The 22,457-nt window shown below is 41.2% G+C and overlaps 2 protein-coding genes across 2 annotated transcripts in view; one reads left to right on the forward strand and one right to left on the reverse strand.

The window, feature by feature from the left end:
• dclre1a (DNA cross-link repair 1A (PSO2 homolog, S. cerevisiae)) overlaps window positions 1–5,791 on the reverse strand; it is a 12,840-nt gene extending 7,049 nt beyond the window's left edge. Inside the window, exons 1-4 of the mRNA XM_054769019.1 lie at window positions 5,212–5,791; window positions 4,084–5,046; window positions 2,543–2,676; window positions 2,062–2,180 (exon numbers count right to left, since the gene is read on the reverse strand). Coding sequence (XP_054624994.1) covers window positions 2,062–2,180; window positions 2,543–2,676; window positions 4,084–5,046; window positions 5,212–5,542 — 1,547 coding nt within the window. The 5' untranslated portion in view covers window positions 5,543–5,791. The remainder of the gene's footprint in view (window positions 1–2,061; window positions 2,181–2,542; window positions 2,677–4,083; window positions 5,047–5,211) is intronic.
• Window positions 5,792–6,302: 511 nt separating this feature from the next.
• nhlrc2 (NHL repeat containing 2) lies at window positions 6,303–22,300 on the forward strand. Its single transcript, XM_054769425.1, has 12 exons — window positions 6,303–6,473; window positions 6,939–7,091; window positions 9,570–9,619; window positions 11,689–12,094; window positions 13,892–14,013; window positions 14,123–14,252; window positions 14,893–14,986; window positions 15,152–15,383; window positions 16,714–16,836; window positions 16,932–17,141; window positions 17,218–17,425; window positions 21,625–22,300. Exons 1-12 carry the CDS (start codon window positions 6,311–6,313, stop codon window positions 21,879–21,881), a joined length of 2,148 nt encoding a protein of 715 aa, XP_054625400.1. The 5' UTR covers window positions 6,303–6,310; the 3' UTR covers window positions 21,882–22,300.
• The last annotated feature ends 157 nt before the right edge of the window (window positions 22,301–22,457 follow it).

A 22,457-nucleotide genomic window follows, 5' to 3' on the forward strand; every position in this document is an offset into this window, starting at 1 on the left:
CTCTTCGGCCCCTTACTGGTCTTCCCGGGGGGGGGGCTCTCTGGGCTGGCTCTTGGGGCACTGATCTTTGTGCTGCCTGCCCCTATGGGCCTGGTGGCCTTCTGGCGGCCGGGGCCCGGCCTTGCTATTTGGGGCGGGGCTCTCTGGGAGGTGGAAGGCGGCCCCTTTCCTTTCATGCATTCTCAGTGACAATTACACGCCCACACATTCCTGCACCTTTATATATATATGAAGTCTTCCTCACATACAGAGATACCTGTACATATGCACACTCACAGTACATACGTACTTCCCCACATTACTCACTGAGTTAACCAGGGTGTTATTATGTTGTTGGTTTTATTACAGCGACGGTGATATCAGCAGTATGACTATATGTATGTATGTATATATGTGCGGTGTATATATATATATATGTGTATGTATATATATATATATATGTATATTTTTTTTTATTAAAATGATGTGCATTACAGTAACTTTGATTCTATTCACTATCATGGATAATCATTTCATTACTACAGTTATGTGTGACTGTTTCAATGCGGTATTATCATTGTGATCACTATCATAATTCATCATTTCATGACTGCTATTGCGTGCGACTGTTTCAATGCAGTATTGTCATTGTGATCACTGTCATAGTTCATCATTTCATGACTGCTATTATGTCTGATTGTCATTGACAGCTTTGTCATTGTGGTTGTTGATATTGATTTGTTCTTTATCCTTGTTCGTCTTTATAGTTGTCATGGACATTTATTTGCTGATGTCGTTCTGTATGTTTCTGTTGTTCTGTCACAATTGTTGTTGTTGCTGCTGTTGTCCTTGTCTCTTGTCTCTCCTTTTTTTGTTTTTGTTTTTGTCCCCCCCCCTGTTTCCTTTTCTCTTCTTCTCTGTACCCTCCTGCTCCGGTCCGGTCGCTCCAAATTTGCTTTATAACAAGCATCAAGGTCGAATAAATTTTGTATGACAGGGGAAGTGTATATCACACTTCTCTCTGGCAGAGTAAATCTGTTGAGCACTTGACGGCATTTAGGTCTACAATTCTATCTGCTTTAAAGGCTGGACAGGACAGGGGTAAAAAAAAAAAAAAAAAAAAAAGATTGTCGATGCATCTCCATGCATCTTTTTATGTGATCAATATTTTGTCAATTTTTGTATGCATATTTTTTTCTACATATAACTTCTTTTTACTCACTGTGTACTACTAAAACAAAGCATATTTGTAATGATCCACAATGAAAATAAACATGAAACAGATGAATTTACTTCCATTACCTTCTAATAATTGGAAGGTTACATCTACAAACATATTTCCCATTGCACAGAACCAGCAGGACAAGTAAATTGCACCAGTAGCAGCATGTATAAAATTAACACAAGCTTCAGCATATTCTGCATAACAAACATAAATAAAATCTGCCATTATTCATAAATAAATAATAAATACTTGTGAATTCAAACTAAAATCCTGAGCATAGAATCTCTGACAAAAATAATATTTTTGTTGTATAGAAAAGTCAAAAACAGCTTTCATACAAAATATAGATTTCTGTACCAGCAGCTCTCATATAAGAATAATGCTTGCAGACGTCAGTATTATGAATAACCAAAAATACTGGGCCGCCCTAGTTGTGGCTGTTGCGTCCGTAACCCAAACCAAGCTAAGACTCAATTCTGAACCCCCGTCACTTTCCGTCCACCCCACACTCAGCTCCTCTAGCACTGGAGCACATTCCCAGCAACCCACATGAGCATGAGTTTTATTTATGTCTTAAATTACTTATTTTCTCTGATTATGTCTACCATATTGGGTAATACGGGCGTAAAGGGATTATAGGGGTGTTATTTCATGTCTAGATGGCTCTAATAACATTAAAACCGTATTTAATAGGTCGTAAACAGGTTTCTATGCTCTACGAAAATATTTAATTTATAAATAAGGAATCCTACTTGTCAGAAATTCATTTATCACGGTCAGGTCGAGAACCAATTAACCGTAATAAATGAGGTCTTGTATAGATAAATAAAGTAAGTCAATAAATTGAATTGACTTACTGGTTGGCGTCGAGGAGGATGACCTGTGCCCCCTCCACAGTGACCCTCGTGTTCATGGGGAGGATGTGCACGTGCTGCTCGGCCACCCTCAGCTTGCTCTTCACCAGGTTGCCTGTGATCTGACAGAACATTGGAGCATGGTTTATACATTATTAAGTTCAAAATGACAACCTACAAGACTTGAAATCTGGATTGATTGATTAGTCACTTGATTAGGTATGTCCAAAACTTTTGTTCATATAGGTCATCATCAATGAATGAAACTGTGCCCCAAGCCCATCTAGAAAGTATCATACTGACCCCAAAATAAGACGCAATAAAAAAGTCTGGAAAAAAAGCTATTGTCTTATATTTGAGGTCAGATAGATGAATGCATGAAAACCAACAGATGAAGAATATTTGTCGGGTCTTGAAAAGCGGTTGTCTTATATGTGGGTCAGCACGGGAATTTGCACGTCCTAAAAGTCTCAACCTGGCTTACTTTGTTGCAGTAGATTGGAAGCGTGGAGTTCTTGGTCAGCCCTCCATAGTGGTCCGAGTGGAAGTGAGTCAGGAAGTAGGCGGTGATGCCCTCAATGGCGCCGTAGCGGAAGGCGTCGATGGCAAATGTCGAGCCTGAGCAAAATGTTACATTCACCGTAAATGTTCTAATACTGTAAATCACGACAAAGATGAAAGGGCATTGGAGGTTTGTTATGTCAAGTTATTTTTTTTACTTTAAAAATGATTTGAAGTGCATGAGACAGTGGAAAGGAAAAAGTAGTTCTCTTTGACCACATGGTTATTTATTAACAAGTAATAATAATAATACATTTTAGTATTATTATTTTTATTTTATCATTTATTTTATTTTATTTGTTGGCGCCTTTCAATACACCCAGGTCAATAAAATAATCACAACAAAACATACAAATAAACATAATAATACAAAGAAGGAACAGCCAGACATTCAATACTAAAAATCCAAGGTCAAGATGAGTAAGCAGTTTTGAATAGGTGAGTTTTAAGTTGTGATTTAAAAATATCGACAGAGTCGAGTAGACAGATGTGTAGTGGAAAAGCGCTCCAAAGTCTGGGTGCTGAGCACCGAAAGCAGTCATCTTAAAGCGAGGAGTGGCGAGCAGGGGAGCGGATGATTACCAGAGTTATGGAGTGCTTTGAAGGTTATGAGGAGGAGTTTATATTGAATGCGTTGCTGGACAGGAAACCATAGGAGGTTAGAGAGAACGGGTGCGATGTGGTCAGAGTATTTAGTGTTGGTAATAATTCTGGCAGAGCAGCTTTGAATAAGCTGAAGTTGATTGGTGAGTTTTTTGGAAGACCAGTACGAAGAGCATTATAGTAATCAAGGTGAGAGGTGACCAAAGCATTAATGAGAATTTCTGTTGAGTGCTGGGGGAGAGAGGGTCGGACTCGGGAGATGTTGTGAAAATGGCTGTGTGTAAAATATTATTAATGTGGGATTTGAATGAAAGTGTGCTGTCAAGGATGACACCGAGTCTCTTGAGAAACGATGGGAACTAACACCCATCTCTTTTAATATTGAGGGAATGGGCCTTGGAGAGCGATGGCTTAGAGCCTACAAGAAGAACTTCACTTTTATTGCCATTGAGTTTGAGCATATTCATGGACATCCAATTAGTGATGGCCTGGAGACAGGGCAATAGGGGGTGATGTTGAGGAGGGCTTGGTTGCGAGATAGATCTGAGTGTCATCAGCATAACAATGAAATAACGCCAAAATAACAAAAAATATTACCAAGGACTGAACTTTGGGGGACAGCGTGAAGCACTGTTAGCAAGTATACTGTACAACACAGCAGCAACAGAACCAATGAAGGAGCCAACTGCTCAGCAAGCATTAATAGTGCTGATGAGTTCATTGTAAAAACGAGTAGTAGTAGTAAAACACATGCGTTTCTGCAGAGTAGCAAAATTTTAAAGCGCACGCAGGGGTAGATAAAGCTGCTAGAAAGAAAATACATACAATATGTGGTGATATGTGAAGTACAAGTTCACTCACCCGGAATCTTCTTGTACAACGGACAACGCAATGGTTGTCCATCTCCACCATCTTTCTCTCGGTTCCACCATCTTTTCCTCCTATCATTTGTTCGGCTACGTCCCACCTCGATTGGAGTATCCACCACATCACCATTGTTGACATCTTCACTGGTGTTCCGCTTCCTATGCCTGCCTGCCTTCTGCCCTCTATGGGTCTGAGTGATGGTGGAAATGCAGGTCGCGTCAAGGTCTGATTTCAATAGAGCTTCCGGTTTCTTCTTCTCCTTGAGAGGCTTAAGGCCAAAGAACACCCCGATGTCCGTCTGCTTGAAGCTGGAACCCTGACCCGCCTTGCTTGGAGCCATGGTGGATTGGAAGGCTTGAGATGATGGCGGAACACTACTGCTGCTTAGAATAGTTTCCCGTAAGCGTTCCAAAACAAGCCTCTGAGGAGACTGGAGGGTTTCCTCTTTAGCTGACTGGGTGTCATTCACCGTACTGGTGCTTTCCAAATCAACAAGAGGATCGTCATCACTGAAGAGAACCACTGAGTCTTCATCTTCAGATCCACTGTGAGCTTCACCATTAACTGTGTCCATCTCTGCTGGGAGCTCCGAAAGAGGGGAGTAGGATATTTCATCATTGCTGTCAAGAGAGGGTTCATTTTTAGCTAAAGTCAAAGAAAGTTCAGTCCTACTTTCCTGCGAGGAACTAACAGACGAGGGGCCTTTAGAAGACGGCGATGACAACCAGCCTTTCTTCTTCTTCATGTCCTCCGGGCCAGGTGATCGCAGCAGGAAAAGGCCATTGGTGGGTTTAGAAGGCGGTGTTCCACCACCAAAGCTGTCCTGAGAGTTACTGTCCAGTCCAGTCTCGAAGATTCCAGCGTCACTGTTGGCTCGGGCGTGGGCCAGAACCGTGTGGTTGAACTTCTTGTAATGATTTGGAATGGAGGATGAGCACAGTGGACCATCTGGACATTCTAGCATCAACAGCAAACATTGAGGATACATATAAATACATTTCTACTATTTTGAGAGCCTCAGTGCAGTTGCACATAATCGTGCATCGACCGCAAATGAATGACAACACTGAGTTAAATGAGTAACTAATAAGTATATTATTCATTTAATATTAAGTATATTACCTTTGCACGTGTCCCTGGGGATGTCAAGACATTCAGCAACATGCCATCTTTGGGACTGCACCAACAAAATGGAAAATGGCATCTGGCAGATGGGGCAGAACTCTTCCTTGGTTTCATTGTTAGCATCAGTTGTTTGCTGATCAGATGTTAGGATGGTGGAATCCCCTTTGTTTTCATCCGCAATGGCGTCATCAGAAGTAGCTTTAGCACTGCTGTTGGATGAAGATTCCTTTCTTCTTTTGGCCACTGATGACAACGCATGCTTCTTTTTCTTCTTCACCGTAGGTTTATAATCCCAAATGGCACTTTCAGAGTCGTTCTTCTGGGACATTTAGAGTAAAAATGCAACCTAGCGTCCTACTGGGTCTTACACAACGACTCACCTAAAACTCTCGTAATCACAACAAAACTAATGTTTATAAACATTCCACACAAGCCGATGATACGAAATTTCACGGAATATTAATGTCGGATGAACATCTGACGCATAATAGCCTCCAAGTTTCTTAAAACAGATCATAGTTAATTCACCGTTCCGATTGATTTGTTAACCCAAAGCTCTTACCGCCAAAGTGCCCGAATGAATTCAGTAAATGCACTATTTCAAACTCGACAGCACTTTCTAATAATTTTGCGAATTAATTTACCGGCATTAAATACAACAATAAACATTAACAATTACATTTTAAAAAATGATTATTCTTTAATAATACGAAAAAATGACTTTATATTGCTAACTCTAATCTTTCTTATTTTAGTAGGTCTTTTTTTCACTTTCAGACACCTTTGTCGAAACCAGCAATGCGAACCTTTGCTATGAGTTTACCCAACACGCTGACGTCAATGCCTTTTAAGTAAATGCACTGATTCAAACACGACAGCACTTTCCAAGAATTATGCGACTTAATTTATTGAATCAGTCCGCACTCAAACACGAAATAATAAATAATAAAAATGACTGCGGTTTAGAGTATTCAAAAATATATTTATAATATTAATTATGATATTTGTAATCGAATCGTCATTCCACTTCCTAAAACTTTGTCGAAACCCGCACTGCGAACCTACAGAATTTACTCAACAGGCTGTCTTCCTAAACATGGCTTCTGAGTGCAGTTTGTCCAAACTGTTTCCTATTCAAAGTCAGCTCGACTACGCTTTAGAAGAAGCCACAACTGAAGAGGAGAAGGAGAAGCTGGTCTACGAATATTTGAGCAAAATAGACGAGAGGGAGGGCCTCAAGATATGCGACTTTGAGACAGGTTAGCTGCTATTTAATATGGTACTCTGTTAGTAGGTTCACTCAGCTAGCTAGCAGTTACGTGCGTAAACAAGACCAGACAAGTTATGTTGATGTTTATTTAATTTTGAGTTAAGGTATTTCTTTATATATACTGTAGATTAGTCGATTTTAACTCATTTGTCAACATGGGGTGGGTCTGCTGTGGTCTTCTCCAAAACAGCTGTAAACACATGCATTTTTGTGCAGGCTTGTTATTTACAGTTTTGTTTTGCTGCTAGGTGTCAACAATGTATCATAGCATTTTGTAGCCTAATAAACAGGTGTTCTGTTTTATCTGTATTCATAAAGTGTGTGGCAGTACCTCAAGACAACAGTAGATGGTGATAAACAGCTTGTGTGGAGATGAGGAGCGCTACCATTAGCCTCAAAGGATTGAGTGATTAATACAGTATCATGAACAATTAAACAAAAATCCTTCTTGTAGATCTGGAATGGCTAAACACGGAGGGCCCGCTGTCTTTCAAAAAGGAGCTGGCAGGAAAAGTGGTGCTATTGGACTTCTTCACCTACTGCTGCATCAACTGCATGCACATCTTGCCCGACCTTCACCAGCTTGAGCAGAAGCACTCTGTCAAAGGTACAATACCACTTGCATAGCATATAACAAATAAATACGATTCACAGGCGTATTTAGTTATTTGGGGCCCTCCACATTATTTTTTTTATTTTAATGTATGTAATTTATGTCACTTTTTTCCTGCGTTTGAAATCTTTTACAGTTATATGTCAGCTTAAGTTTCTAGTTACATAGCCGTGTATATACTGTATACCCCCCCAAAAAACGCAGTGGTAACACCGCGCCAACAACTTTGTTACGCTCCTGTCTTCCAGAATCAATCTGCACATGTGCAGTAACATGTTGCATGAGAAGGGAGAGGCCACGGTCAAACGCTTATGAAAGATTTTGCATTTTTATGTAGTTTTAAGCATGTGAATTAATACTAAAACAGTAGTATGTACTGTACCTTAAATTGAAGAAAAAAAAGAATAATCAGTTTTTATAAGATGTTTGGGGGGCCCCTGGAAATCTCAGGGCTCCAGGAAATTACCTGTGTTTGTCTAATGGTTAGTCCGCCCCTGATACAATTCACTCAAAGTTGATGCTGAACTTTATTTGTGCTAACTAAAAATATGTCCAAGCTTGAAATTCATGCCAAACCAGACGCCTATGTACCCTAAGAACAGAAAATAGACATTCACACCATAGTACCATTGCCACTGCACATTGTCATAGTGGCCTTATCTTTAGCACGGCTATGGGTACATTCTGTCTACTCTTCTGGACTGTGAGGTGTGGGCAGTTCAGTCACTCACACAGTTCACCCATCATCATTCCAGTGTGTGTTATGCTTTTTGTGGATTGGTTCAAGCCTGAAGCTTGTTTGTGTTAGTACCATTGAGGTTTCATAGTGCGGAAAGATGACCATTTTGTCTCTATTTAACCCTCGGCTAATCTTGGGAAGTAGAAGATTTGCATATATGGTGACTCTCTTTAACCTTGGGACCAATTTGGTCCCTTTAACCCCCATTGTAACATGTGGAGTATATGCAGGCCGAATAAAAACAAAAAAACATATATATCACTGGGTCTGACATTTTTATAGATTTATATACAGTCGATACACGCTTCACGGGAGTTACGATCCAAGACCACCCACAAATGGGGAAAAACTGCAAATAACAGTTATTAAACACAATTTCCCACACTAAGAAAGAATTTCTGGCATACATTATGCAGTATTGCACTTACAGAACATGTAATCACACAATATCACATCTCACCAAAGCATCTTCCTGTTGGAAAATGTTGAGTGGATTGACTTGTGAGCACCCTCCACTGCAGTGGTCACCAACCTTGTTGAGACCAAGATTCTCGGTCTCAGCCGTGAACCAGCACAATATCTAGCACCCCTACACTCCTACTTTTGTGGCGTGGACTTCATGAGGAAACCACAACTTCTATTTGGCTTGTTGGCTTAGTGTAGTGGGCGAGCGATGCAGATTGAGGCGAGAGGGGCTGGTGAAAGTGCTACAGCAGTCAGCCCTTAATGAGTGGTGTTGTCATGGCTCAAAGATTTTTTTGGAGGTGCACCTATTAAGGTATTTGTGCCTTAACTTTGAGGTATCAAAGGCAGATTTTGAGCACTATTAAGGTGCAATAATTACTGTTGTGTGTGCACACGCACTGCTGAATTTGCTGCGTCATGTAGTTAATACTTTACACCAGGAGATGGCATACATCTGTAACTTCCTATCTGTGCAACATTAGAGGGCATTTCTATGCAAAGTTTGGGAGTTTATAGACTTTGAGCCCCGTGTTCCTGCAACTGCTGCAGCAGTGAGTCGGCTCGGCATGAAGTCCACACGCAGCACATACCTGTACTTGTGCCGATGCTTTGCTGAATCGTGTTCGGGGTGGTAGGACATGATGGGTTGTCAAAACACCGCTAATGGTGAGGAGGGTAGCGGCAGGCAGACCCGGCAGGCTAGAATCCTCGGCCACACTTTGCCATACCATTACATGAAGAAAAAATAAATATATAAAGGGGCCTAAGGTTAAGGTGGTATAAGCCGCAACATTTGTGTGCTTCCCAGTAATGGCTAACAGCAACAGCAAGCTAATGCTGTTTATTTTGCTTGTGCGCTTACATAATCTGAACTCATGGCTCCCTTTTTAAAAAAGGTTATCAGGTTCATTTAGTTGCTTAATGGTGTCACCACCTCTATTTAAAAACACACACATCGTGACATTCATGCCTGGAGTAGAGTGGGCGACCTTAATCGACTGAAAAGATTTGATTGACACCATTAGACTGGAATTAATCAAAGGGAGGAGAATGATTTTAGCTGTTCAACTATGTTGTATTTTCATCAGTTTTAAGCAGTTAAGTTGTGTAAGTGTGACTTCAGGGAAAGCACTGTTGTGAAAATTCACGATTTGTAAGCAGGATTAGAGATGCTGTCTTTTTCTCAGCATCCTCAAGGCACTTTGCGGAACCCCACGTTACTATTACCATTGTCTTATGTTTTCTTTTTTCTTTTGAATCTCTCTAAGACGGACTCGTCATTGTTGGTGTACATTCAGCCAAATTTCCTAATGAAAAGGTAAGTGAACACTAGCCACATTATTATTAGAATAATATTGATATTTAATTTTAATAGGTATTTCTTTCAATAATACGCAGTATATTTAATTAATTATATGTATATATTTTATTTAAAAAAAACTTATTTTACATCAAAAACTTATTTTGATGTCCCCCTTTCTTTTCTTTTTTTTTTTAACCATGGACCGATTAACAATACAGAATCTAAAATTTTGGAATAAAATGTTATTGTACGCTTTTATGTTTCTATTATTAATATTACATGACACATAGGGATGCTCCGATCTGATCGTCAGGATCGGGATCAGCTGCCGAGCCGCTGTGTTTTGAAGATCGGATATTATGGGCTTCCGGGCCGATCTGGTTGCCATATCACGTTTGTAACTCAGGGCCACACTCCAACATGGTAGGTGCAGTAATGCACCTCACAGCTGGTTCCCACACGACCCCTGCCCACCGCAAAAAGAAGAATATACAACACCACCATGCAGACATGCCCACCGTGGTGAAGTTAGTTTCACGATCAACGTTGTACAGTATATTTGGGTCTGTAGCTACAACGGCAGTTCCCCCTCATTGTGCCAACACTGCTGCGTGTCATTGTGCGGGAGCTCGCACGCGGTACGGTGGCGGAGCTACGTGGTGTGTAGCCACCCTTGGTCACTCTCCGGCCACCCCACTGGCCATCTAGACATTTCAGGTATCAATGTATTGCCACCCCTACGTGAGTAGCGGTCACACCTTGGCCACCCCAATGAAAAATTTCTGTCTCTGCCACTGATCGCACAGAAAGTGCTGTTGTAACCGCTGGTTGTTTATATGAGGGGCCGTAGATAAATTACTATTGCGCTGAAGAGAGTTTGTTTAAAAAAAAGTTATATATTCTAAATCGCACCACAAATTGATCTATAACCATGTCAAATGATTAGTCCTACCCTAAAAATATTTTGCACGCCCATTTTTTCCAATTTTATGTTTTATTGGGTGGACTATTACTGGATCCTTTATTGCAGGGGTCGGGAACCTTTTCGGCAAAGAGAGCCATGAAAGCCGCATATTTAAAAATGTATTTCCGTGAGAGCCATATCATTTTTCAACACCGAATACAACCAAATGTGTGTATATTTAAGGAAGACCAACAATTTTAGAATATAAGTCTCTGAATTTATTCTTTTTAATAAAAATGTTATATTGAAGCTAACCAATAATAAATCAATTACTTTTTACCATTAATGCAACTTCTGCTGCTGCATGGTTTTGCGCCCTACTCCGTATCTTTCTTTCCCTTTTTCGTCAAAAGGGTTGTCTCTGCACAATTAGCTAGCTGACTATTTGATTAAAGGAGGGACGACCCCAATAATCAAGTTTTGGTGTCTGACACTGGAAAATGGGAAGGACAGCTGGCATTGCGCTACAAAATCAAATGGATTAAAATGCATTAGAATGCATATTTTAAATGTTATTTTTAACACTGATTTCATTTTACTTTAAAATGTCAGGAAAACAAATTAAAATAAAACACATTTTATGGTGTTAAGAAATGTCTGAGAGCCAGATGCAGTCATCTAAAGAGCCACATCTGGCTCCCGAGCCATAGGTTCCCTACCCCTGCTTTATTGTATTAGGGACCTGACTCACAGAGGTTTATTACAAAAGCCAAACAGTATTGTTGGTCATGCTGCGTAACATAAAAGTAAATTCAGCAATACTTTGGCTGCATTATTTTTAATGCTTTGAAGAGCTATTTTCATAACCATATTCAATTCCACAAATTCATGTTTGCAACAAAAGCTTATTATTATTAAAAAAAAAAAAAAGGATTGGTACTGGATCAGATCGGTAAAACTATAACAAAAATCGTATCGAATCGGAAGGCAAAAAATGTGGATCGGGACATCCCTAATGGCACGCTGAGGGTAATGCTTATTTTTCAACTTACAACAGTCTGCATGTGTATGTGCGTCTGTGCAGCCCATTAACAAATGATGCACGTCCCAATACTGGTCTGTGACCCACGGGTTTACCCCATCTGCAATTTTGACTGAAGTCATCGTGTGCTCCTTTAAGGTTCTGGACAACGTCCGAAGCGCCATCCTTCGCTACGACATCTGCCACCCGGTGGTGAATGACGGCGAGGCGCGTCTCTGGCACCAGCTGGAGGTCTCCTGTTGGCCCACGCTGGTGCTGGTGGGACCGCGTGGCAACCTACTCTTCTCCCTGGTGGGCGAAGGCCACCGTGACAGTTTGATGCTTTTCACGGATATAAGCCTCCGTTACTACCAAGAGAAGAAGCTGCTGGAGGCACACTTGGTGGGTGTCAGGCTGTACCGGGATTCCCTACCTCCCAGCATCCTGTCCTTCCCTGGGAAGGTCTGCATGGACCACGGTAGCAACAGGCTGGCCATCGCTGACACGGGGCACCACCGTATTGTGGTGGTGTCCCCTACTGGTCAGCTTTTACACATCATTGGAGGTAAGATAAGCTGGAATTTTGTCTTTATTTCGCCATCATCTAACACCCTACATTCTGCAGAGCCCTTCAAGCTGAGCACTTTGACCGTGTCATTAAAAAAAAACAGGACATTATAGATATTTTTAGCTCATTCCCAGGCTTCAAAAAAGCCTCAGAGGAGCCACATGCTCATCGGTGCTGTTCCCAGACCAACGCAGAAGTTGGCGGCGTCCTGGGCATGCACACGCTGGGAACTGGCACTGACCTCCTTTGCGGGGGACAAAAATGCCCAATGGGATTTTTAAAATTCTGTCAGCTGAGGTCATTCAGTGGCTTGTGTTTGCTTTTCAAAAACATGCTAGTGGAGTTCTACTTTTGGTGTTTGGTATACTTAATCCTCACACAGATTATCTCTAATGTGTACTTACTTGCAATGACATTACAATTTTCCTTTTTTTTTTTTAGTTCTAATTTGGAGGTGCTCGGGACATTTTGTGCTGTTTTTTTTGCCATTTTTTCCATCTACAGTAGCAATGTTATAGGTCAAATTTGATTTTATTATAATGACTTTTAATATTTATGTATTTATTCATTCATTCATGGACTTCTTTATTTACATATAGTTTTGAACAACATATTTATTTCTTATTTATTTAAAATTTCATGATGCCCTCTATAGCAAGATGGTAAGAATAGGACATTTTCCTACACTCTTTACCCTCACGACCGATTTTACCTTATTAAATCCCATTTGAACTACAGTAGGAATTTTTTGCATTATCCAATAATAAAGATAAAATAAAAATTGCTTTTAGTATTTTTCTCTTTTGAAAACAAACAATGGGTTTCTCATTACATAACTTAATTAAAATTAAATTAAAATAAAAATTCAAAAAATTTTTTAAAAAATTTAAAAAATTTATATCTAAGGCTGTTGAAAAGATTTGATACGATGAAAGGATGGACACATTTCTTTCTTGCAACCAAAAACTCCAATTATAACCATTGAAAATGTCATTTTCAACTCACATTTATTTATTTCCTTAACATAAACTATCCATCCATCCATTTTCTATGCCGCTTCTCCTCATTAGGGTCGCGGGGGTATGCTGGAGCCTATCCCAGCTGACTACGGGTGAGAGGCGGGGTACACCCTGGACTGGTGGCCAGCCAATGGCAGGGCACATATAGACAAACAACCATTCACACTCACATTCATACCTATGGACAATTTAGAGTCTCCATTTAACCTAACATGCATGTTTTTGGAATGTGGGAGGAAACCGGAGTACCCGGAAAAAACCCCCCACACACACGGGGAGAACATGCAAACTCCACACAGAAATGCCCCAAGGGAGAATCAAACCCAGGTCTTCCAGATCTCCAGACTGTGACTGTGTGGCCAACATGTTAACCACTAGACCACTGTGCAGCCTAACATAAACTAATGCAATCTTTTTTGTTAATATTTCAATTTGAACTGGTGGTTTTCGATTTTAAGTTTTGTATTTTTTATTTGCCCACTAGATGTTGCTACTTTATCCTATTCAAAGCATGCAACATTTCTTAGAAGACAAAAACAGTGGATGTATGTAAATCTAATTGTCTTTAAAGAGTTAAAATTCACTACCTATAATTACTTGTAGTATTTGTGTTCATATTTCAGAATGAAGTAGTTTTAAAAGTGGCTATTAAGTAGAAAACATATTAGAGTGTAATATTTTTAAATTAGGTTTGCTGAAAGGGGCATTTTTTTGTTGTTGTTAGGGACAAATGAGTGAGGATAAAATTTCTTCATTGGGCTTTTTTTGTTTGCAGGGTCTGAAAGTGGACGGCAAGATGGCGCCCTGTCTGAAGCATCCTTCAATGCCCCTCAGGGTGTGGCCATGAAGGACGACGTGGTGTATGTGGCCGACACGGAGAACCACCTAATTCGAAAGGTCTTGGCATCGAAACTGTATTCTATTTATGAATTCATCATTATTTTTTCTTTTTTTTTCCCCGAAGTGGTTTTGCTACCTGCTAATGCTTGTGCATCCATCAAAGTAGATTGACCTGTTAGAGGGGCGGGTCAGCACACTAGCCGGCCTCGGCGTCCAAGGCACGGACAAAGCAGGCGGGGCTATGGGAGATCAACAGCCAATCAGCTCTCCTTGGGATGTGACACTTGGCTCTGCCGGTGAGTCCTCCAGCCCGAATTAGACTTAATTGTGCCTGTTCCTCCTGATAAACCCCGGCCCCTTGTCAATTCCAGCAGATATTTTTATACATTTTGCTGAATTTTTTCAGCTTTTCTTTTTAGTCAAGATTTTCAAATGCTTTATTTTTAAAATTATATGTAATGGTTCAAAAGAAGTTTTTTTTTTTAATGGATGTCAATGAGGCAATTTTTGGCCATGAAGGTGTTGAGAGGCTGTAATTGGCACAAGATGGAAAAAAACGTACAAATTTGAAAGACGTTAACTCTTTAACTCTACTTTAACTGTAAATACCACCAAAGCTTCACCATCCTAATTTGTCGTATACAATTATTACAGTTTTCTTTTTTGTAAATATTTGTAAATAATTGACAATTCAAAGAATTCAAGTGGCATTTAACAGGTTCGAATGCTGAAAATGATGATAGTTCTGAGCAGGTCTGAAGTTGCTTTAGTGATTTATTAAAAAGAAGATTATTTAATAGCAGTTTTTGTACCTGTACAATGATTAAAACCAGCTTTTGTCTCTTTTGGCGAATTGTTAGAGACGATGCCATTGAGGGGACATTGAGGACAAGCCGGATAGAGTGACAAACTTTTTCTGGTTGTGTGTGTGTATAGGTGGTTTAGAGGACAACGTGCTGTGGGTGGCAATGGCAGGAACCCACCAGATTTGGGCTTTGTTCCTAGCAGATGGCAAACTGCCCAAAGGAAGGTGAGAGAGGCTGCAGGCCATGATTTTAAAACTACATAATTAAATCCTTAATACACGGACAAAAGGATTGGAACACACCCCATGAAGTGTAAATATGGTCATCTTTAATGTGTTTACACTCAAGTTTCTCCACAGCAAACTCATCCAAGTCTTCCTTTTTGACAGCGAGTCCAAGGCTGGGACGTGCGTGCGATGGGCGGGCAGCGGCAGCGAGGAGAACCGGAACAATGCCTACCCGCACAAGGCTGGCTTCGCCCAGCCGTCAGGCCTGGCTGTAGCCCCAGAAGAGCCCTGGAGCTGCCTCTTTGTGGCCGACAGCGAAAGCAGCACTGTGCGCACGCTGGCGCTGAAGGACGGTGCAGTCAAGCTGCTTGTCGGTGGTGAGAGAGACCCCCTGGTGGGTGCTGTTTTGAAAACTTACAGTAGATGCATAAGCAACAGCGGCAATGAATCTCCTGCATTTGTTGTAGATAAGGAGAATAATGGTGTTCAAGCCTTTAAGTAACTTTTTTTAAAAGTCTTGCTTTAACGCAAATGTTGAGAACTATAAAAATGTTAAAAGGTTTGCTATTACACAGATTTGTCTTTTTAATGATCGTGGTATGTGTACTTAGCTTATGAGTACCAAACGTTAGAAAAATTGTATTTGCTCCAATTTTGAGACAAGAGGCACTCAAGAGTTGCTTTTGAAGTTCCGGGTTTTCATGACGTCTTTAAGGAAAAACCTCCTTCCTCGTGGTCACGATACCACCTCTGATGCGCCCCTAGCTAGATGACTGTTAGCGCTGTACCTCACATACTGTAGCTATGCTTGTGCTGCTAATGTTTATGTCCCACTCCTTAATGTTACGTTGTTGGACAAGTATATGGCATTTATTATATTGGACAAGTGCAGAGTTAGAGTGTATATGTAAATACTAGATAAAGTGCACAACAGCACTTGTTGGAGCCACATACTCTGTCAGAGACAGACATGGACAAACACAGCTCGTTAGTATTAAAGCTACAGACACACATAATGGCGTGTTCCCAGTAGGGCTTACTAAAATCACTTTTAAACTGTCTAAATTCCAGCATCAAGGCTACAGAATGCACTTCTAGTACACTTTTATGGAACATCTTAGAATGATTTTAAAGTGTTGGCAAGTAGTATTAAGAGGTGCTTTTAATTCTAAAATAGTGACATAGTTGTACAATGCCATTGTAGAGGGTTATCATTTAATGCATTCTTTGTCAACTCTGAGCATCTTTGTTGTTGAACTACATTGAAAGTTCCTCTTTTGACCTTTTTATTTAGCCTCAAGATGATGTAAGACTTATTAAATCAAATCGCATCCCTCAAGCAAACTGTGGTACTTTTGTGGAAGATTCTGTGCCGTAACAGAATTAACTTTTGTTAATTGTGACATTCTGTGAATGGGCTTCTCATTTCAGTTCCGCCACAAATTGCTTGTTTGATACGCTGTTATAATGGTGTATTATGTTGTGTGAAACAATCTCTGCCTCTAAAAAAAGACCTTCAGATTGCCAAATGAATGGATAATAAATAGAATAACAATAACGTGTTGCTTTTTTTGTTCTCCAGCATTCCTAATTAGTAAATAATCCATATCATAAATAGAATGACGCATAATTTTAAATGTGGAAAAATGCCACTTGTCACATATCAGTTGTTGCATGAATCATTTCCTTTAGCTTCTTTGGAATATTTGTCTCCTTTGAACCAGAACCTCTTTGCTTTTGGAGATGTGGACGGGAAGGGGGTGGACGCCAAGCTGCAGCATCCGCTCGGCGTGGCCTGGTCTCGGGACCAGAGTTTGCTGTACGTGGCCGACTCCTACAACCACAAGGTGAGAAAGTGAGAGGACGGCATGTTTGGGATTTCAGCCCTCACCATCTACTGGGCTCAAAATGATCGTATGTGTGTGTGTGTGCACGTGAACAGATTAAGGTTGTGGATCCAAAGACAAAGCAGTGCAGCACTTTAGCCGGGACAGGAGAAGCTGGCAATACTCTGGGTCCTGAGTTCAGCAAATCCAGCTTCAATGAACCAGGTGGAATCTGTGTGGGCACCGGTGGCAAGCTCCTCTATGTGGCCGACACCAACAACCACCTCATCAAAGTGTTGGACCTCTACTCCAAGACCGTCTCACTGGTGACAGATGCATATTCATGTATTTGTTCTAACGTCACCAGAACTAGCCTTTCAACCCCAGCGTCCTTCTCCCCAGTTGCCTATTTGTACAGACAACACAGACGCACCAAAACCCAAAGCACCCGCAAAAGTCCTCAAGCTGCCTAAAGGGTCTGCCAGGATAGACATGCCACCACAATCGGTGTGTGCGGGTCAGACCCTCACCATGTCACTCACATTGTCTGTTCCGGAAGGAGCCAAACTCACAGAGGAGGCACCAAGCTGCTGGACTGTCTCGGCCGAAGGTAAGCTACTCATTGGCAACAGTGGCGCAGAATGTTGCTTACACAAGCACATAAATTATATTGTAAATATATACAGGCAGGCCTCGGGTTATCATGCATCACTCCCATGAATTATTAAAACTGTACAAAAAGAAAAAGAGAACTAGTTATGTGCCCCCGGTGGAAGAATACGTAGTCACACGTGGCTACACTCAGGAACTATATAATTACTTTTGTTCTTTTTGTTAACTTTTTGCCATTCATTATGTCTCCCAGGCATAAGGCAGACTCTTCTGATGGCAATGCACCACAAAACAAGAAAGTGAAAGTGAAAAGTGAAGTGAAATTAGACATAAAATGCACAGAAAGGGAGAAATGTTTGCTTGAGTGTGAAAGTCACATCACGCATGCGCGCACAGTGACTATGCGGAACACATACGGGGCAAGCACGTGCTCCACGACACAAGCAAGCGGGAGTACTTGCCCTATAAAAGCCGTGGCCAACGCACTTCCTCATTGTGTCTTTGCGTAGAAACATACATTTCTCACAATGTACACATCAATTTATTTAATTAATAATAAATCAATAAACTCGGCAAAAATACCACTTCCCCTTTAACTGCTACCTGTATAATAATGTGTGTGGGTGTGTTGTATGCTTGGGTGCAGGAGTCCAATTAATACATGCACTCAGCTTGCCTATGAGAAGAGGTTGGGGGCTATCTGAACTCAAAATGTCCACAACACGGCACTATAACTAGCCACGACGAACAAACTACTACCTGTCATTTCATGATTGCTGCAAGATCTATTTCTACAGGATGGCACCCACCAAGTCAAAGAAGGGAGCAAAGAGTGAATAGAAGGTGACAAAAGGGAGAGAGAGAGAGAATGAAGAGAGGGCCCGCCAGGCCGAGAGGGCCATAGAGGAGAGGGAGATAACAGGTTTGGATATGGGGGCAGAGAGGACAGAGACAGTGAATGCAGCAGTGTCAGAGCGACTGGCAAGAGGAAGGACCTGAAGTCGTACAACTAGGGGGCTGCAGATGAGCGCCCCTTGGTGGAGTTTTTTGAGACCCATGACTGCTTTTACAACAAGCTGTCGAGCCGCTATGCCCAAACACACTACAAGTACAAGCTGCTCAGAGACATGGCGGCTAAGCTGTCCTGTGACAGTGAGTATTAGCAAGTTATAATAAATAAGTTTAAAAGAAATAAAGTAATCATATAAAATAAGTAATAATGTAAATAATAAAAAGTAATAAGAACTTTTTGTAGCCATGATGTTGCTGAAGATGATGCAGAGGAGGACCAAGATGCTGGGCTTTTATACCCCCTGGAAAACGGTCACTTGCCCGCTTGGCAGACAGGCAAGCTTGGTGTCTGCTGCCTCGATACGGCTTCTTTCCACAATGAGTAAATCACACCGATGCGGGACCTCACTCTCATGGCACGTAAAAAAGGTTAGAATGTACTACTCAAAAGATGATAGGAAGAGAACAAACAGAGCTGCTTGAAAAAAAAAGTATCTATGGTATCAGTTGATATCCGAAAGTGCGAGTTGGACAATAGCCGCATATCAGATATCGGAAAAAAAGCCAATATTGGACATCATCCGACAACATCGTACATGGCTGTCAAAGTTAACGAGTTATTAAGGCGTTAACATAAGTTTCCTTTAACTGCACTATTTTTTTGAAGGGCGATTAACATGCGTACGTCCTGTTTGACTCTTGCCCGACGCCGTAGTTTGAGGAAGTAGCGGTCACCGTCGGGCTACAAGCGGGAGCAAATATTGAGTAGACATGGAGAAAGAAAGGGGTTTTGCTTGGTTTGCTGATTTTTTTGCTTGGAACTGCGAGCTAAAATTTGGGTTACGAGCTGCTAGTTAACGCCAGGCATAGCCGATGACAGCAGATTCATGCAGGTTCACGGACGAGACCAGTGATTTTGGCTCAGAAAGGTTGGTGACCACTGGTCTAAGGGGTTCAATTGTCGTGACTACGATGAAGGACAAAGATGGTTTCCTTGAACATGGGAAAGGATCTACTCTGGAAGTGGACAGTGACAACTTAGCAGCATCGTGGTCTCATTATTGACACATCCTCCTCACAGTAAGCCAGACAACCACCTTGTAGTATTTGGAGTTTGTAAAATCAGTATACAGTCATCCCTCACCACTTCGCTGTTCGATTTTCGCAGCTTCACTCTATTATAATATTCAAAAATGTTTTAAATAACAAATTCTGCTGCTTCATTGTTGAATACGGCCTATAAGAGAAGAAATGCACATTTAAGCACATTTTATGTATTTTTTGCCTAAATTAAGCATTTTCAAGCATAAAATGGCTAAATGAACTATTGTACATTCCGGTGTGTAAGCCGCACCCACAAAATTTAGAGGAAAAAATTTGTTTATATATAAGCCGCACGTGTCCACGTCATAAAATGACATATTGTGGTGCGCATGAGTGCGTGAGGACCAGGCAGCTCTTTATTGACAAGAGCCAATCATGGACTATGAAAAAACTCACATGAGCTTGCCAACCCATTGGAAATTGCAGGAGGTCATTACTCAATATAACAGTTTGACGCACTGTGTCAACTTACAAACAACATTAAATTCATCACACAACAACTTAACACTCGCAAGGTACCTAGGAAATATACAATACATTACATGTACCAATATGAGTTTAACATGAGCAATAACAAACAGCAGCTATATTAACGTCTATCCATAATGCATTACTGCCATAAGAGCAGTTCATTGGAGGAAAATGGTGGATGGCACTGCAATGCTGCCTCTGTCCATCACAGGGAGCCAGAAGAGCCTGGAGCACAGAGTCCAGAGGAGGTGTCCTTACGCAATACGTACCGGAAACGCAATCAGTTCTACGCATGTGCAGAACGCGTTTACATCCGGTCGGCCTATTTTTCGGCAGTCACATGTTAGGCATGTGTAATCTACGCCATCCGTCGAGCTATTTTACGGCACTCCCAAAAACGTTGAGTTGAGAAATTACAACATAATCAATGTTTTTTTTTCTTATATCCATTGTGCAAGTAGATCAATTATAAGCCCTCTTTTCTTGGTTCCATAAATTATTTTAAGTTTTTTTCGCCACAGAAAAAATACAGACCAAAGCATTTGATAAGAAGATATGTTTGCATGGATGGCATTTCTCCGTTTAGAAAAAAAAAAAAAAACTTGAGCTGAATCCTCTAAATGAATCCATCGTTGCACTCTGCTTATGATTGTTTACATTCAAATATAACTGCATTTTATGTGTGTGGCAAGACACCCCAACATCTCCTCATGTCCCCCACACATCCGGAACCCATTTATTGCAACACACTCAAGCACGAGTTTTGAGCTGCCTTAAATGGCTTATTTTCTCTGATTATGTCTCCTATATTGGGTAATACAAATGTAAAGGTGATTATATGGCTGTTTAAAGGGCTCTAATAATGTTAGAACTCGTATTTAGAAGGTTGTACAGTTTTTTTTTTATGCTCCAACTACGAAAATATTCCATTTATGAAGAAAGAATCCTACTTCGGGGAAATTCATTGAACCAATTAATCGCAATAAACGAGGGATTACTGTATAATATACTTTGATTCTGCTAAGTTATAAACCTCGCTGATTGGATAAGAGACATTACATGTTTGTACTGCTTTATAGTGTGGCTATGTCTACCAAATATGGTTCAGTTGCCTATAAAGGTCCTTGACTGGACAGCCAATCACATTCTCCCGGTCCCAGCAACCGTCTGCAATTAACACTGATATAAAAAAATGAGATGTGAAATCAAATCAATGCGAAAGTTGCTGCTGTCCCGCTGGTGGCGCTCGACGGTCCGCTCATTAAGTTTGGAACTTTTTCCGTCGGCACTATCAGCCTGCTATTTTCGGAAAAGTTTTTGATAAGAGCGCGGCCTCGTCTCGCTTGGACATAATTAGCTCCCAGGCTTGTGTTACGTGAACCTCTGCGTCCGTCCAACTCCAACTCGGTCTAGACCTAAGCTGATGGAATCGCGCTAGAGCGGGAATTTGAATGGAGGCGCAAAGCCAGAGTTGAATTGCGGCTCTCCCGGGACGCCGATGTAGAAATCAACCTCATTAATCAGCAAAGCGCTCCCTCGCTCCAGTTGGTTCCTCACAGTGCAACATCAGTCTGACTGTTATGTCTCAAGTCACTTCCTGTTTGCCCACAGGTGACGAGTGGCTGCTGGATGGTCAGGTCGTCAGCGGCGACATCGCCGATCTGTCAAAGCCGCTCCGCATCTCTGCCAAACTCCCGGAAGTTCCAACGAAACTCCACACAGGCCTCAGGCTGAGCGTTTGGGTGTACTTCTGCTTGGCGGCGGGGGCAGCCTGCACCATGAGAGCGGCGTCTTTCTTTCAGCCTCTTGAGATAAGTCACACACTGGCCGTGGGGGAGGTCACAGTTGTGTTGACTCATTCCTTCTAAAATGGGAGTGCCCAATTTTTTTACACCAAGCGTCCCATATAGAAAATTTAAAAGAATGCAGAATCCATTTTGATACATTTTCTACATTAAAGATGTGACAACTGATCGAACGTCGGTCAGTATGTGGTAAGCTATCTGAACATAACAGGTGACAAAGCGAATTAGGGTAACATCTAATAATATATATCATTAATAATGACCGCAATTTCCAGTGTTTAAGCCACATCCACTAAATTTAGAGAGAAAACCAGATTTGTACATATATAAACCACACCGGACTATACGCCACACATGTCCACGTCATAAAAAGACATATTGAGGCGCACACAAGTCTGTGAGGACCAGGCAGCTCTTTATTTGACAGGAGTCAATCATGAGCTATGAGGAAAAACTCACAATTGGCGTATTAACCCATCGGAAATCGCAGGAGGTTATTACTCAATATAACAGTCTGACTCACGGTGTCATCTTCCAAGGAACACTAAACTCATCACACAGCAACTTACCACTCAAAAGGTAGCTAGGAAATATACAAGACAAGTACCAATGCGAGTTTGAAATAAAAAAACAGCACTT

Source organism: Dunckerocampus dactyliophorus, chromosome 2 (assembly GCF_027744805.1).
Source record: "Dunckerocampus dactyliophorus isolate RoL2022-P2 chromosome 2, RoL_Ddac_1.1, whole genome shotgun sequence".
Classification (NCBI taxonomy): Eukaryota; Metazoa; Chordata; class Actinopteri; order Syngnathiformes; family Syngnathidae; genus Dunckerocampus; species Dunckerocampus dactyliophorus.